The 17440-nt window shown below is 44.6% G+C and overlaps 1 protein-coding gene across 4 annotated transcripts in view; it reads left to right on the forward strand.

Moving 5' to 3' along the window:
- Positions 1–8501: 8501 nt before the first annotated feature.
- plekhh3 (pleckstrin homology, MyTH4 and FERM domain containing H3) overlaps positions 8502–17440 on the forward strand; it is a 46881-nt gene continuing 37942 nt past the window's right edge. Inside the window, exon 1 of one of the 4 annotated variants that reach the window (XM_042307470.1) lies at positions 8502–9189. In XM_042307470.1, coding sequence (XP_042163404.1) covers positions 9055–9189 — 135 coding nt within the window. In that variant the 5' untranslated portion in view covers positions 8502–9054. The remainder of the gene's footprint in view (positions 9190–17440) is intronic. The other 3 variants (XM_042307469.1, XM_042307471.1, XM_042307473.1) reach the window with 3 other exon arrangements.

Genomic DNA, 17440 nt, shown 5'->3' on the forward strand with positions numbered 1-17440 from the left:
AGCCTTGCCCGAGGACAGAATAGACGGAGTGTAACTGTATTGAACTGCGCAGTGTGCATTCCATCAAGCCTTATCTCTCCTGCCTGTACCCTTTAATGTGAAAATACCAGGCAATATGAGGGCGTCTGGCCTCTGTCTCTCCTCACTGTTTGCTTGGCTTTTTCCTTGTTTTGTCTTCTACCTCTTCATCGCAAGCCCAGCATCTGTCCTATCCCGTTATCCCTCCTTCCCTATCTCCCATCTCCCTGTTTTTTTCTCCCTCATTTTGCCTCAAGGCTGTGAAGTTCTTTCCTGTCTGTTTTTTGGTTTAAAGATTAAAGTCGATGATAAGGGAGCTTAAGCTCTTGTTTGTTGTCTTGTTTTACATTTTTTGGTCAGTTGAGGAATTAGTGCCTATGGAATATTCATCTATCTATGCGTAACGGGGAGTACTGGTGTAAAGTCCTGTTATGTAATTCTACTGAGGGCACGCACGTCTTCGGTGTCCTTGGTATAACCTTATACGTAATCCGAAATACTTACAGCACTGTATATGCCTACTGCAACTCAGAGAAAGATAACATGTTTTGTAAACTCAGATTATCTTTTTTATGTTTCAGGAGAATATCGTTTTAAAGGAGATGAATCAATGTCTCCAGACTCCTAAAAGAGTTCAACAGAACCCAGGGAAAAGTATTAAATGTCCCCTACTCTGACTGGAGCGGCGGATGGTGGGGCCAGAGATTTCTATTGTATGTTCTTAACTGTCCCTAGTTTTATTGTCCAGAGGGTGAGGTAGCAAAACGCTCGGTTAGTTTGTGTATGCTCAGTCAATACGCACACAGCCAGTCAGTTCAACTCCTGACCTCCCGTGGGCATACACCACAGTGGCCTGCTTAAACAGAAGAGGCTCTTTAAAACAAAACCTTCCTCACGCAGTAAACTCCCATCTCTCCACACAACACTAGCAGTGTGCCAGTAACACAGTATAACACAGAGTATCTTCCAGTCCAGATTGAGGGGTGTACTAGTGTGACAGGCAGGTGTGCTCAGCGTAACAGGATGGTAGTGCTAGGGCTATTAATACTGTACTGGAGCCAGAGAGGGGTTGTGGGTTAACTTGGGCGAGGGGGTCAGAAGTTTAAACGGGGAATGTTTCCCCTTCTCGTCCTGCCCTGGCCCTGACACCAGTCCCTCTGCTCCGCCACAGGCTCCCTCTCTCTCTGGGAACAGATGTGCCCGCGGCGACAGTTCAAAGCCCCATGATCCTCCACTGCTAGTTAACCTGACCCCTCAGGCTGGCCAGGGAGACCTGCTGTACACACACTCACGCACACGCGTTACACATGCACATACACACACAACATACACAAGACAAGAGCTGATTATACTCACAGTCCACATCGTCACTCCTTTAATTCTCTTTTTTTCCATTACATGGCCTTTCTGTCACATAGTATTGGGTGGTGCAGCGGTCTAAGGCACTGCATCTCAGTGCTTGAGGCGGCACTACAGACACCCTGGTTCAAATCCAGGCTGTATATCAACCGGCCGTGATTGGGTGTCCCATAGGGCGGCGCACAATTGGCCTAGCGTCTTCCGGGTTTGGCCGGTGTAGGCCGTCATTGTAAATAAGAATTTGTTCTTAACTGACTTGCCTAGTTAAATAAAGGTTAAATAAATTAAAACAAATATATATATATATATATATATATATATATATATATATATAATATATATATATATATATATATATATATATATATATATATATATATATATACACACAGCAGAATATTCCTCTGAGGAAACTTCCGGTCAGGTACTGTAGTTAAAGGGCTCCACTATCCAGCACAGTGGGCCAATAGCGCAACACCCCTCTATTCGCCAACTAACTGTAGCCTCATAGCGTAAACATCCACCATACCTAACAGCAGTAGGGTGAGGGGTGGAGAGACGAGATGGGGTTCAACACTTGACCCAGTGGGGACTCAGGAAATCCTGTAGAAGACTGGGTTGAGAGGTCAATAGGGTAAAGTAGATAGTCTAAATCCCTATTTCAGAGGAATGACATGACCCCTGACCTTTGAACACTGGGACTGCATCTGTAAGATGATGGCTGTAGCTAAGTCTTCAAAGACAGATCTCCTTCCAAAGGAACCGCCCTCCCTCCTTTCACAGCGTCGACCAGTCGTAGCTTCAGTTATTGACCATTTATTGTTTGTTGTTGAAAATCTAGATGGATCCAACTTTATTCAACTTCTGCACCTGTAAGTAAATACCACAATTTTGCACCAATAAATAATACCCCTCTCCAATCCCAACCTATCAACTGCTCCAATCCCAACCTATCAACTAACTTACACTGACTTTTTAAAACTTCACGGAAACGTTGATGTTAATAATCAGTCTAGTACACCCCCATAAGACGTGTGCAGTAATCCTACATGTAACTGGTGGTGCACAGAGAGACTGTGAACAACAGGGCCTGCTCTGCTCTGTCTCCCATCAGCCTGACATGTGTGACTTGGGTCTATTCTACAAAACGTCTCCCTTGGAAACACCAAACCACCAATGTCAACAAACGGTCTGGGGCGGCCGTGGAGAGGAGAAGAGAGGAGCGGAGAGGTAGGAAGACAGGAAGTGGGTGGGATCAGCCAGCAGAAAGGCTTGGGGGAAATATTTGATGAATACCCCACCAGAAGAGAGAGAGTTAGTGAGTGGGTTGGGAGATTGAGTGGAAACAAGAGTAAGAGATATCTTTATGGTTTTACAAAATGACCCCTACCCTGTCTGTCTGCCTGTGTGGACCTCCTCCCCAAGAATGACTACAAATACTAGAGCAATCTCTCCTATACACCCTATGGTCTTTTTCCAGGGATAGCAGAGTCTATCCCAATCTCATACATACCAACCAAGCAGCACCCCCACCCCATCAACACAGAGCCCCCCCCTCCCTCTCTCTCTGATCTCTCACTACAGGGACACACATCAAAAAGGTCAGATAGAGGGTGGTTATATTTGTCCTGTTTCACACATGTACAAGTGTGTGAAAATGCATATCCCAATCCCCCTGAGACACCCTCAGAGAGTGGGGTCAAAGACATGGTTCCCCACTCCCCAGGCTAGAGAGGAGCAAGGCTGGCCTGTGTTTGCACTGGGGGGCCCACTACCACATTCACCAGCCCCACTACTCCTGATCCGGTGCGTCAGCCTGAAACACTGCATCAGGTTAGCCTGCCTGAGTGAGTGTGTGAGTGCATGTGTTAATGGAGCATCATATCTCAACTGAGGGAAACTGAGAGGCAGGAGAGAGGCGGCCTGAAGGAGGAGAGCAGGGGAAGAAAGAAAAAGAAAGAAAGAAAGAAAGAAAGAAAGAAAGAAAGAAAGAAAGAAAGAAAGAAAGAAAGAAAGAAAGAGAAAGAACAAAAGAAAGAAAGAAAGAAAGAAAGAAAGAAAGAAAGAAAGAAAGAAAGAAAGGGGGGGCTGGGTGAGAGTAAGACAGTTTGGAAAGAGAATGTAAATGAATGGGATCAATCGCTTTGTGTTGGCACACAGTGATGCAAAGAGAGAACGAGGAATACTTAATATTTTGGATGCTCCTTCCTTCAGCAAACAAAGAAAAACAAATCTGACGCACTTTGACTATGAATTCTCTTGATCTATGACGGTAATCATACAGTTTTTCTCAATTGCTAAAACACTAAAACCCATTGGCTGAACAAAGTTCTCAGTTGCCTGGACTCATTTAGCTGTTGTCAAAACCTTAAACCATTTCACATGGTAAAACACAATTTGCAGATCTCACTTCGACTTTTCAGCAAAACTCTAAACACATTCTCATTCTCAAAACACATTCTGCACTCTAATGCACATGTCATCCATACTGGTAAACACAAGTGGCAACAATCAGATGCAAATAGAGAACATATGTCATTGATTGAACACAACCACTCAAAATTGAACCTGTTTCAAATGCTGCGACACAACCAATATAAGCCAGTTCAGAGAGCAAACAGGTTGTTGAAGGTGGGAAGGAGAAAGTCTGAGAATGGATACTGTAGTACAGTGCATTGTAGGCGGTATACTGTACAATGGACACATTGTATGGCCCTGAACATTGTGCTTTCCATTTATTAACAGTACTGACTGCTCAATAGATTTTGACTGGTTGCAGGTTCATATCAACAAAGAACAAGAATTACAGTATCACTGAGACAAAGGACAAGTTTGTGAGATGCAGGGTACAGTACTGTAAAAATAGGGGTACAAGGAGGAGGAAGAACAGAAATCAAAATTGCAAAGAGCAAAGCAGAGTAGTAATTTCTGATCTATTTTGAGCTACTATGACAGAACATGTTTTCGTTCATCAAAAGACAATGACGGAAAAATATGAATATTTTTTTAGATTAAAAATGTACTTCTCCCTGAGGATTGTATGTTTTGAACAATGTGTTTTCTATTTTTCGGTGTATTGTTTACTGACTGCTTTAGAGTGTATATCATTTTGATCACTTTGTTTATGATTTGAGAGCAGTGTTTGATTTTGAACACAGGTAAAACTGTTTTGAGGCGACTGTTTCATTTTGCACGAGGAGTCAGAGGTTATGTAAATAGTGCTTGAAGATGAGGTTTTGTGTTTCATGTTTTCAGGAAATGGAGCAAGGTTTCAGAAATTGTGTTTTAGCAATTGAGAAAAACTGTAATAACAGCCATTCACTTTCTGTGACACTTCAACTCTCAGAAACCATATGGAGGGAGAGGCCTTTCTTTTTTTCCCATTGGCGTGGGCTGAGTGAGCTCTAAAAAATAAAACATATGTTACTGCAGGTCTGTGGGTGCTGGGCCTCTGGGGTATTGTTCTGGGAGATGGGGGAGAGAGAGAGAGAGACTCACTCACATACATATAAACAGAACTGGGGCTAGGAGTGGCCTGCGGGGCTGAGGGAGGGAGGCAGGCAGAGAGCTTATGGTACATGACAGCATGGCGCTGCCACTCGGCGGAACAGGGACATCCATAGGCTTCTATTGAGCTGCTGTGCTGCACACAATAATGAGAGTTCATCCCTCACAGTGCTATGGGGTACAGAAGAGGTGGGGGTTCACAGAGCATGGGGGAGACAGTGTGTGTGTGTGTGTGTGTGTGTGTGTGTGTGTGTGTGTGTGTGTGTGTGTGTGTGTGTGTGTGTGTGTGTGTGTGTGTGTGTGTGTGTGTGTGTGTGTGTGTGTGTGTGTGTGTGTGTGTGTGTGTACACATGCAGACATGAATGCTTAAGCATGTGCTTTAGAAATGCTAAAGGGATTGAGCCAAGAGCGGAACGTACACAACCAGTAGGGAATGATCCTCAGACAGACTAGTAGTCTGCAGCACACAGTGATCCCTACTGAATGTTCCTACAGTCAAGAATGAGTTAAGGCCGGCTGAGCATGAATGCACGGGGGAGTTTACTCCAAGCAGCGCAGGGGAAATGAAGGGATATTAAGGGAGAAATGAGAGTAAGCGCCGAGGGGTTTAGAGAGATATCACGTGTCTGGATTTAGTACCAGTCACTCTGCCTTCTACCACGGCACCTTTACAGAGTGCTCAGCAAAGTGGAAGAGGGGAAGGTGGGGGAGGGGGTTGGGGACTGTGTGTGTGTGTGTGTGTGTGTGTGTGTGTGTGTGTGTGTGTGTGTGTGTGTGTGTGTGTGTGTGTGTGTGTGTGTGTGTGTGTGTGTGTGTGTGTGTGTGTTTGTGTGTGTGTGTTTGAGGGCGTCAGAAGGACAGTATAAGAGTTAGAGTTTGGGTTGGACAGAGGTGGAGTGTTGTAGTGTAGAAAGAGTTTTATTGTCACAAATACATTGAAATGCCTTTCTTCCAAACACTTTCCCAACAACCCAGTAATCAATATCCGTAGTACTATCAATTGAAGTAAAGTAGGACAAAAATACATGAGAAATAGAAATAAGAAGAACACGAAAAAGTAAGTAAGCTATATACAGGGTCAGTTCCAGGGTCAGTAGCTATATATTGGGTCAGTTCCAGGGTCAGTAGCTATATACATGGTCAGTTCCAGGGTCAGTAGCTATATACAGGGTCAGTTCCAGGGTCAGTAGCTATACACATGGTCAGTTCCAGGGTCAGTAGCTATATACTGTGTCAGTTCCAGGGTCAGTAGCTATATACAGGGTCAGTTCCAGGGTCAGTAGCTATATGCAGGGTCAGGGTCAGTTCTGGGTCAGGGTCAGTAGCTATATACAGGGTCAGTTCCAGGGTCAGTAGTTATATACTGGGTCAGTTCCAGGGTCAGTAGCTATATACTGGGTCAGTTCCAGGGTCAGTAGTTATATACTGGGTCAGTTCCAGGGTCAGTAGCTATATACAGTTCCAGGGTGTCAGTTTCCAGGGTCAGTAGTTATATACTGGGTCAGTTCCAGGGTCAGTAGCTATATGCAGGGACAGTTCCAGGGTCAGTAGCTATATACAGGGTCAGTTCCAGGGTCAGTAGCTTATATACTGGGTCAGTTCCAGGGTCAGTAGCTATATGCAGGGTCAGTTCCAGGATCAGTAGCTATATATTCCAGGGTCAGTTCCAGGGTCAGTAGGGTCTATATACAGGGTCAGTTCCAGGGTCAGTAGCTTATATACAGGGTCAGTTCCAGGGTCAGTAGCTATATGCAGGGTCAGTTCCAAGGTCAGTAGTAATATACTGGGTCAGTTCCAGGGTCAGTAGCTATATACAGGGTCAGTTCCAGGGTCAGTAGTTATATACTGGGTCAGTTCCAGGGTCAGTAGCTATATACTGTGTCAGTTCCAGGGTCAGTAGTTATATACTGGGTCAGTTCCAGGGTCAGTAGCTATATGCAGGGACAGTTCCAGGGTCAGTAGCTATATGCAGGGTCAGTTCCAGGATCAGTAGCTATATATTGGGTCAGTTCCAGGGTCAGTAGCTATATACAGGGTCAGTTCCAGGGTCAGTAGCTATATACAGGGTCAGTTCCAGGGTCAGTGCCAATACCATATTTACAGTGTGCATGGATACTGGAGTGGTAGAGGTAGATATTTATCGGGGTAAGGTGACTAGGCATCAGGATATATGATAAACAGAGTAGCAGCAGCAGCGTATTCAATGTGTGTGTGTGTGTGTGTGTGTGTCTCAGTGTGAGTGGGTGTGTAGAGTCCTGTGAGTGTGCATAGAGTCTGCGCAAAAATAAAAATGAAAGGGTCAATGCAGAAGGTCTGTGTAGCCATTTTGTTAGCTATTTTGCAGTCTTATAGCTTGGGGATAGAAGCTGTTCAGGAGCCTGTTGCTGTCATAATTGTTTCTCCGGAACCGCTTGCCGCGTGGAAGCAGAGAGAACAGTTTATGGCTTGGGTGGCTGGGGTCTTTAACAAATCTCCTTCCTTTCACACCGCCTGGTATAGAGGTCCTGGATGGCAGGGAGTGATGTACTCGGCTCTCCACACCACCCTCTGTAGCACCATGTGATTAAGGGCGGTGCAGTTGCCATACCAAGTAATTATGCAGCCAGTCAAGATGCTCTTTTTGAGGATTTGAGGTCCCAAGCCAAATCCTGAGGGGGAAGAGGCAATGTCGCGCCGTCTTCATGACAGTGTGCGAGTGGACCATTTTAAGAGGTTGTAGGCCTATGTAAGTCAGGGGAATGTGGATAGAAGTTTTGAGGTGTTGGTTATTTTCTAGTTCTCCTGAATTGCTCTCAAAGCAAATCTCATACACTAGTCTAGTATATTAGTCTAGTGTCAAAGCTATATTGTCTGGTAATTACTGATCAATATTCATTCTCTGGAACAAAACAACAAGTATAATTTGACAAATTTATATTGGCTAAAAACACATCTAGATATGATCTGATCAAGTCTTAAGAAGTTCCAACCACAAAGTAATACACTCATGAGTTCAATCTGATATCACATGTAGAGAAAAATGATTTCATGTTGTGCAAACCCGAACAAAGTCACAGACAGGCTTATCTGTTAACAACATTTGGGAAGAAGAGCTCTGTCTTTTAGTGATCAGTGATCACCATAACTGCCCGTGAAGTCATTGAAGGGAGTTTACTGGAATAGAGAATAAAGGGAGAGTCCATCTGCTTTCTATTGAGGCATTTCTTGTGTTTCCAAGGGCAAATGCCTGTATTAACGGGAACACACTCACACACTCGCACGCACAACACACGCGCTAAATAAACCAGGAAAAACTGCCAGAAAATACACAATTACAAAAGTACTGGCTTAGGCCTACCAACACGGTATTTACAGTAGTCTTCACACAAACATGAATTAGACGTGGTAAGAAACCATATCTTCTCAAGAATGACAGGCAAGGATGCTAAAGTGGTAGGTCATCAAAGAGGCATGTGACGCAATAGTCTGTGGGAAGAGGGGGGGCGTGTAAGATGGGCGTGCCTTTTCTGGGCGTGTTATATAGTCCAGCCAGTTATATTTCGGATTCGACAAGAGGGGACGGCTCGACCCGCCCTTTCAAGGCTGGCTGATCTCTGGCACGCTTTTGTTCAAACTCAAGTCAAATCAGTCATAATCGCCTGCCTAACCTTAAATTTAGCTACTACACTGTAGTATGTGAATAGCAGCAGGCCACACGAATTTCGCTCTTCATATTGATTTCTTTAGACGGCTCTTATTTACAATATTCACGGTTTTGTCAGCCAGTAGTGGCATTTAGGCGTGAAAGTAGACATATTGGTATTTTAGTTAGCGTGTGATAACTTGTGCACGACTTCAGATACGAGCAAGGTCTCGGGACAAGGCATCACCTTTTGGAAGGACAGATTTGACACAACTTTCAGACACATTTTCACCAGGTTGAACTCTTCGATAGCTTCTATGTTCCTTCTATAGGCTAGTGTTGGACTGTCCTCTTGGCGTATGTGTCTGTTTGTCACATTCCCTCTGGAAGTCTATGGAGAGAATTCGTTCAATTTGGATGTTATCCTCACGCGACTCTGGATTTAGTTACGTACTGTGAAAGGTACACGCGTAACCCCCAGAGACCAGACGTTGAATGTTGACTTTACGACAAGAGTAGTCGAAAACACCTGACTTTACCCGATTTGAATGCCTGTGCAAGGATTTTGTTGGTTTCTGTGCTGCAGGCAGGGTTTCAATTTGCTCGGACGGGACTATGGGGAGAAAGAGGAGGAAGAATCGTTTGAGTTGCGCAACAAGGAGGATTTGACTCGCAACGGACGTGTAAGGAACCTTATCTGCATGCATTATTAGTATAACCATGTTAATATGATTTGTCTGCCCCCTCCTCCCCTATGAATGCAGTTATGCGGCGTTGTTAAGACTTGTCATACGCAGCCTATGTATTATTCTCATCGTCCTGACTACTAAAGAACAGCCAATGTCAGTCAATTGGGATTTTGCTACATAGGGAGACATAAAAGCTGACGCTACATGTTTAGAAAAAGTAATCAAGCATTTAACCTGTATGGAACACGTTTGAGAGTACACAAAGTAGAACTTGTATTGGAGTCTGATTGCTTACTATGACACATGTACATGTTATAACATAGTTATAACTAAGAATAGGCTACGTAGCCAGCACAACTCATGGTGCAGCTTGCTTTGAAGGGAAACACACAAGTAAGTGGCAGCTATAAATTGATGAACTAATGTCATTCCTCACCACAGAGAGGTATAGCTGGCTACATAACTCCTTGTCACCCAAGTTTACCCACCTTCCTGATTTTGCCCTGAACACCAGCTCATGAATACACTCACTGCTGGCTATGGATTCAGCAGCAGGAAAACGAAGTTGGGACCCAGGGAAAGGTCTATCTATACAACAACAAAAAATAACCATATTCCACTTCAGAATCCTATCCCAGATTGATACACATGGTAACATGCAGACATAGGCAGGAAGGAGCAGGCCTATGTGCACAAAGATAGACCTAGACTAGAGGTTGTGTTAGATCAGCTTTGTCACAGAGCCCATATTTACAGTTTTGAAGTGGTACCTCTACCATCATGCTGACCTGACTGATTCCTTTTCCAGGATACAGGGATCGTGTCAGGTCATTCATGTGACCTGCTCCCTCCACGACGATAAAATACAGTTCCAGGGCACACAGACAGACAGAATGTGTGTTGATCCCTGTGTCTCGCCTGTTCTTTGAGACCTGGGCAACATTGAGAAATCTCACGCAGTGTGATGCAACCAATAAAGCCCCGTGTTAAATGGAATCGATCCTGTGGCCTCTGTCCACTGTATGGCAAACAAGACTGTGGCCTTGTCTTCTCTGTAATGTCAGTCACATAATCGGGCACAGAGAGTTCAGCTTTGTGTGGGGTCATTGTTGCCCTGTATTGAGGTAACCTCTTTACGTCACTCTAGGACACAATGTACTGCGCCCTCCTGACATGTCCATTTAAAAAGGAGCTTTGCCGAGAATTCATCGTCAAAGTCAATATGACTGACGGCAGCTGAGCAAGCCCTCTAGTTGTAGGCCTAATTCAATATTTCTTCACGTTAAGCTTTCAGTCCTATTTTCTTTATTGCTTGCAGTGCTTAGCTTGACTTGGGCAGCAGGTCTTCTTCCACAACAAGAACATGAAACGCCCATCCAGCCGAATAGTCCACTCTCCCCTCCTGTTCCACTCCTGAAGATGTTATGAGTGATAGTCTATCTCCATTCCTATCATCCGTTCTGTCTGCCAGCTGTTACACACATATGTTTTAGAAACTGGAGGGAGATACTTTTCTTTAATGGAAATGGTCTTTGAGTTGCCATGGATAGGCAGGTCTCTTCCCATCAGTCCAACAGCACTAACAAACGGGTCTGGTCCGGAGATAAGAGGAACATCTGGTGCTCAGGGGGATCCAGAGAGGTGTCCGTACTGGAGAGTTGTTCTTGGCAAACATCCCATGTCTTGATCATTATGCACCATCTGTCTAGCAGTGATAGCTAAAAACTCCATCCATGGTCCATTTCCTCAATCAATGCAGGGCTATTGTAGTATGTCTCAGTTAATGCAGCTTGATGGGCTTAAAGTAAGACCCTCTCCACAGCAGTGGAGGCTGCTGAGGGGAGGACAGCTCATAATAATGGCTGGAAGGGAGCTAATGGAATGGCATTCATCACACGGAACCCATGTGCTTGATACCATTCCACCTATTCCGTTCCAGCCATTTCCACAAGCCTGTCCTCCCCAATTAAGGGGACACCAACCTCCTGTGCTCAACCTCCCACCATATAGCATAACCCTAACCTAGCCATGCATATTCAGGCCAAAAACTGCCACCACCCCTTTTAGCCTCGCAATCATGTCTTCTCTCTGTCATTACCTCATTGTGACATTACAGTGGGGTAAATCCATTTAAGTTCAATCACTTTTTGACAGCACCCGTGTTGATTTGAACACAACCTTCCATACATATTTTCCCGAAGTGGTCAGAAAGCTACTTTTTGGACCTGAATGCCAAAACCTTCAAGAGATAAAGGTGCTCAAAGTTGACTTATTTTGCATACCCCTGAGACATGTCTTCAGCACTGGCAAAGATCAATGGTTGAGATATCATTTAAAAGGTGGTCAAACTGTTTTATTATTTAAAAAAAATTTTTTATGACATATTTACTTATGTTGTAGCTTAGACCCTATTTTACATAATCTAAGGTTTTGGTGTTGTGCCCTGCCATTGGTTGAGACACAACATGCTCTTGAATACAGGTGGGTGTCATGTTTTGTCTGATAATGTACTAAAATGAGAATTAAATAGATATTTAGACTTTCAGATAATACCATAAAGATGGTTGGAGGTCCACATATCAGAGAATGTTGACTTGAATGGGAATATGTTGTTTTACATTTTAGGCTACTGTCAGTCCTCCATAGGAAATCTATTGAACTCATTGAAGGATAGATAATAATACAGACATGACCAGTTGACATTCGACAGTGGGTGGACCGGCGGCCATCTTTGTGGTAGGAATTAGATCTTAAAATTGCAATTGAATTGACATTTTAATGGTATACCAACTACAGCTAGTCTGAAGGGATAGGTCCATTCTATGAATTCTATTTCTAGGTTTGAAATGACACCCACCCTGTATTCAACAGCATGTTGTGTCTCAACCGACGGCGACACAACACAAACACCTCAGAGGATCTGAAGTAGGGTCTAAGCTACAACGAATGAACAAAATCGGATTTTCCGCGTTTTTTTAGATAATTGACGTGTAAAGATTTTTTTGGTGAAATATCCATTTCTATTCAAAACATTTTTGCGCAAGAAATTCGGAGGGTTTGACAACCCTGTTTGTTAGCTTTTGAAATGAATTAATATGGATTTACCCAATAGTGTGCTGCACACTTCCTTTCCCAAAAGAGCACAAAGAGAGTAACCGCTAAAGAACATCCCTGTTCAAATCAATAATGATCTGATTTCACATTCATTGTGTGGCCGTCCATGTTGTATCATGTGGACCACAGTGAGCATAGGCTATGTGAATGAGTGGTGGTGGAGGTCTGGCCTACTGTTCAAACCACTGGCTTTGGTTTGCTCCAGTGACTTAGGTTATTGTGTGTTCATACCCTTTTCTACAAACAGTAGGCTTCACCTCCCACTTGAGATTGTATCAGCTTCTTAACTATAACCGGACACAACTCCCGAGAAAATATTGATGATTGATTTCCTGCCTACTGCTAATCCTGTTTCCTCCCGGCCTGACCCCTCTCACTGATGTGTGCTGGATATAGATACAACCAGTCAATAATACCTGCTGAGCCAACCATTAGACCTCAGCTGACCCAGACTAAGAATGCACCATTACAGCACAGACTCCGAAGGCTGTCCATCCCAAGGAAAATCAAAGGATTTGTGAACTGTAATATTTGGCTTTCCATGGTGTCAGTGGTGGTTTTGGGGGTGGGGTCGGAAGGTGAGTGTCGTAGATGAGTCCTGGTCCTGGGAAAGCCCTACAGGGAAGTTCCACTGTTTACACAGTGGCCTCAGTTACGTTCAGCGTTGGACAAGCCGCACTTTGAGGCAGTAGGTCAGACCTCCCAGCCCTCCCTCTGTGTGTGTGTGTTGGAACGTTTTCTCTGTAAAAGCTTGTTAGCTAAATGGCCCCTGCTGCTGCCAGGGATGACCACAGTTACCCACAGGCCTGGTGGAGGAGTGAGGAGTCTCCCCTCCGCTCCAGATACATCTTCACCACCACCACCAACAACTTCTACGTCAACCTTTTCCTCTGCGGTGCCAAGAAGGGTTGTGAAGAGTAACAACCGTAATACTAAAACCCTGGAGTGACGCTCTGTGGCCGGCCTGTGCTCCAGCTGTAGTTGGAGGCACGAGGCAGTTTGTGACGCTTGTGCAGGCTTGGCTGGCAGAGAGGTCACTGCCTGGGCCAGTTCAGAACCTTTCCCCTGCATGTTTACAATCCGGATTCAAAGAAATTGCTCTCCCAACAGCTGCCCAAACAGTCAGGCAGGCTGAGCTGAATGCCTTTAGTGTTGAGATAGCCAGGGCATTAATTTTAGGAGAGGACATCCGTCATTCTCTCTCCCTTCCATGTTTCCACTTAAATCTCAGCATTCTGCTTGATGCAATGTGTAGTTAGGCCTAGCTATGTTTGCCACCCGGCAATGTGCCTGTCTACGACAGCTGCCAGCTGCCAGCATAGAAACAGGTCCAGTCGTGGCTTGCACGAAAGTGGGTCCCGTTAACCGGCTAACGGCGATGCCTCTGCCCTCCCCTCTTTATTAGAAAAGAGTCTTCAGGGGTGTTACGGTACACTGGTTTATATTTGGTTTCCGTTGTGTCGCGGCCTCGCCACCTTCAGGACACACATCTGGTCCTCAGGCTGGTGTTGGCAGAGCCCGAGCATTTCATCCTGGTTACTCAGCCTCCCAGGAGAGCTGCAGGGCCAGGCAGGGGGAGGAGGAGGGAGGAGAGGGTGGTGGTGGAGGGGGGCCAGAGGAGAGCGGAAGTGAGCCGTGGAACGAATACATCACGACATCTCTCCCTCCCTCCTTCCCGGGCCCCTGCTCCAGTCCGAATGATTCATCCTCTGCCTGCCCTCTATTCCACTCGGTCTACTCTCTCCAGCGAGATCGACTCCTCCTGACTTCTGAATAGCACGCCATTCTCTCCTTCTTTTCTCCTTCTATCATCTTTGGGACTATGCATTTAAAGAGGTAGCTTGGGTCAGTGGTTCACAAACCTGGGGGGGGCGCGAGGGATCGGCAGGGGCTTTCAACTTACTATTGAAAGTTGTGATAGTGGAATGCACAAAATTGGGTAGTACATCATCAGTTTTCCTCTTGTCATTAGAGAGATATTTATCACTTGTCCAGATCAACGAGCCCATAGACTTTCTTGTAATGTTTGAGTCACTCAAGTGTCACACGAATACACATTAGACAAGGCAACATGTATAGAATTACAAGAAAATGAGCTTTAAAATGGCAACATTTTCTCTGCCACCCATGACAAAATGTGTAGAATAGCAGGAAATAAGTGTGAGTGAAAAAGTTTGTGAATCTCGGGCCTAGATACACAGACGGGGGAGATAATGTTCAGTGACAGTGTTCTTTTCGTAGAGAGTACCTACACACAATAAGACCGGGGAGGATTTATTTATTGGATTTATAAGCAGAATTGCCATATGGCAAACAGTGACATCAATCATAACCGTCACCAGTTTTCTCTCAGTCAGACATGGCAAGCTCAGGCTGTGTCTGGTGTGAGCCGAATGTCTAGAGAACGGGACTTGGCCAGACGGTTGAGGGTCGACGAGGGCCAAGCAGAGCCAGGAGCAGGGGAGGGCCACAGCCCGCTCGAGCCTCATTCACAAATTGCTTTACGACACCATTCAGTCATTCCTATCGGGCTCATCTGACGTTTACAATACCTGTCCCTGGGTTAAACTTGAACTCAGTCACATTACTCACACCTTCTTCTTATCCTTTCATTTGACCTCGGGGCCCTCCGCCCGGTGTCTACCCTCATACAGAGCGCGTACTGTAAATTAGTAGTTGGATTTTTCTTTTCCCATTTTTTTTTTACAACTTTCTGAAGCACTTTGCGGAGGCAGAGTCCTAAACTTAGCAGACCCAGCATTAAAATGTGGTGTTTGAACAGCGAGGGGCCCAGAGCTGACCTGGATAGTGTTTCAGGTAGGCCAGAACCCCGGGCTGGGCTGCCGCAGGGCCTCCCTTAAGGCTGTGTTTCCTCAGAGACAACAACACAGGCCACAGAAACACACAGAGCACCACGGACACGGGCCAACTGGATCACAGGCTAGCTCTGATGAGGTTTTCCAAGGCCAGGCTAGGATTCCTAAGGGCCCATAGGCAGTAAAAGGAAATCTCCTTTTCAGCCACTGGCTACTTCACAGGGCGTCCCGGAATAAAAAGTTCCCTGTTCCACCGTGAAAATGGATTTAACTTGACTGCTAGCAGGGGCTCCGTGTATTCAGTTGAGACATCTCTCAGTGTGCGGCAGAGAGAGGGGTGGGGATAGATGGCTGTTTAAGAGGAAAAGTACTGTACACTGAAATGATGTTGGCCCCTCATTGTGATTTTCCAGGAAATGAAAAAAAGCCCTCTGCTTAGTCATCAGTGCAGTTAAAGTAGAAACGGGAGTCTGTCTCTACACCCTCATTTATGGGCCTAGTCTGTTTGTCTCCCTGGTCTGGCCTCTCTCTCTCTCTCTCACTCTCTGTCTGTCTGTCTCTCTCTGAGGGAGGAGTGCCAGCAGCATGTGAGGGTAGGTTATACGGTGTTACAGCCTTGGTTGGTCTAGTGACCTAAAGGTTCAAGTGCTCTGTCTAGAAGTGTCTGCTAAGAAAAAAGGGATTGATTTCTGTTTGTTTATTTTGACACTGTACCAACATTAGTCTTATGGGACTGGAATATATCATTTTGTCATGTGTGTGTGTTTATAGACACTGACAGCTATGTGAGATAGGAGTGCGACTGACCACAAATATTTGATGTTATTTGCCTTTTTCACAGAAACGACTGGATGTGAATAAAAGGGCGTGGGGGTGTGTGTTGAGCTGAAGCACAAAATAATCCTCTGTTCCTGGTTCTTATGTTAAATGAGCCTGTTTTGAATGCCATATTTCTCCCAACCATCTCACCCTTGGATGTGAAAGCCAACCATTACAAGAACAGAGCAGCTATGTGCCTGGTGTGGCTGCCAGAAAAGGCAGGCAGAATGCTATACTGTAACACACAGGGTTGGCTGGGGGGCAAACCTTCAGGGGGGAAATCACCCCATCTAGACTGCCCGGGAACCTACCATGCTAACTGTCATAGCACATTAACTAGCCTACATCAAATCTCGACAGGGTTATCTACCTTGAACTGATTGGCCCATAGCTCTCTCAGATCACCCCTCATTACTCATGTATGTTGTAATCAGAATGCAGACTCTTCCCAGCTAGCACATAACGTTATGAGAACCATATGTTTCTTAGATCTTGGTGAGAGGGTGTTGGTCCTTTGGTTATTTTACATACTACCTTCCCAAAACCTCCTGGGAATGGTGCAGGATAGTTGCTTGGCTTTGGAACATTCTAAGCTCATTTACACTACTTGAACATAACGTTTCCTAAAAGTTCAAACATTCAAATATGACATTTTGGTAACGTTCTCCAACTGGTTTAACAATTGGGAATATTCTCAAATAGTTCAGAGAACATTAAGAAACAACGTTCTTCTGTGAGAATTTCAGTACTTCAGCATAATGTTTCCTATAGGTTTCCATCGTGGTTCCATTTAAAGTCATATGCTAAAAGAAACAACATTCTTCTCTGGGTTTTTCAGTAGTTTCAGCATAACGTTTCCTACCTGCGAAATCATGGTTCTATTTAAAGCCATGTTCTCAAATAGATCAGAGAACATAAAAACAAGACCCATAAAAAAACCACAAGAAAACTTTATTAACGTTCAGAGAACTTTCTAAGAATGTTATTGAAATAAATTATTATGTTCTGAGCATCAACAAAACTATCTCTATCCTCTGTCTTGTTAAGCGTGTTCAGCTGTGTTGGTTGCACCCACTAATTGGCCACACCTGATGTTAATGAGCGCTTGTTTCCTTCGAAATGGAGTCTGTTTGAATAGACTAAAATGAACAGCTTTGTATGAGTTGAAAAAACATGGCATGCTAGCTCCATCCTGGTGGGCCAGTGGACTAATTCCATGGAGTCAGAACAAAAGGTCATAGATTCAAATCTCACTGATGTGCCACGATAAATACAAAAAATACACGTGTTTACATGATTAATGCCTAAGCAAATTCATTTTGATCTGTGCTTGGAGTTCAAAACAGTTCAACTAAGCTAACAATGTTATTAAAAGTCTTATTGAAACATGTTCTCAGAACCTTACTTTTATTACCTTCAAATAACCTATCATTTCCGTTCTCAGAACATTAATACAACCTCTCAGGGAACCATAGTAAAACTTTCTCAGAACCTCC

This window comes from Oncorhynchus tshawytscha, linkage group LG27, assembly GCF_018296145.1.
Source record: "Oncorhynchus tshawytscha isolate Ot180627B linkage group LG27, Otsh_v2.0, whole genome shotgun sequence".
Classification (NCBI taxonomy): domain Eukaryota; kingdom Metazoa; phylum Chordata; class Actinopteri; order Salmoniformes; family Salmonidae; genus Oncorhynchus; species Oncorhynchus tshawytscha.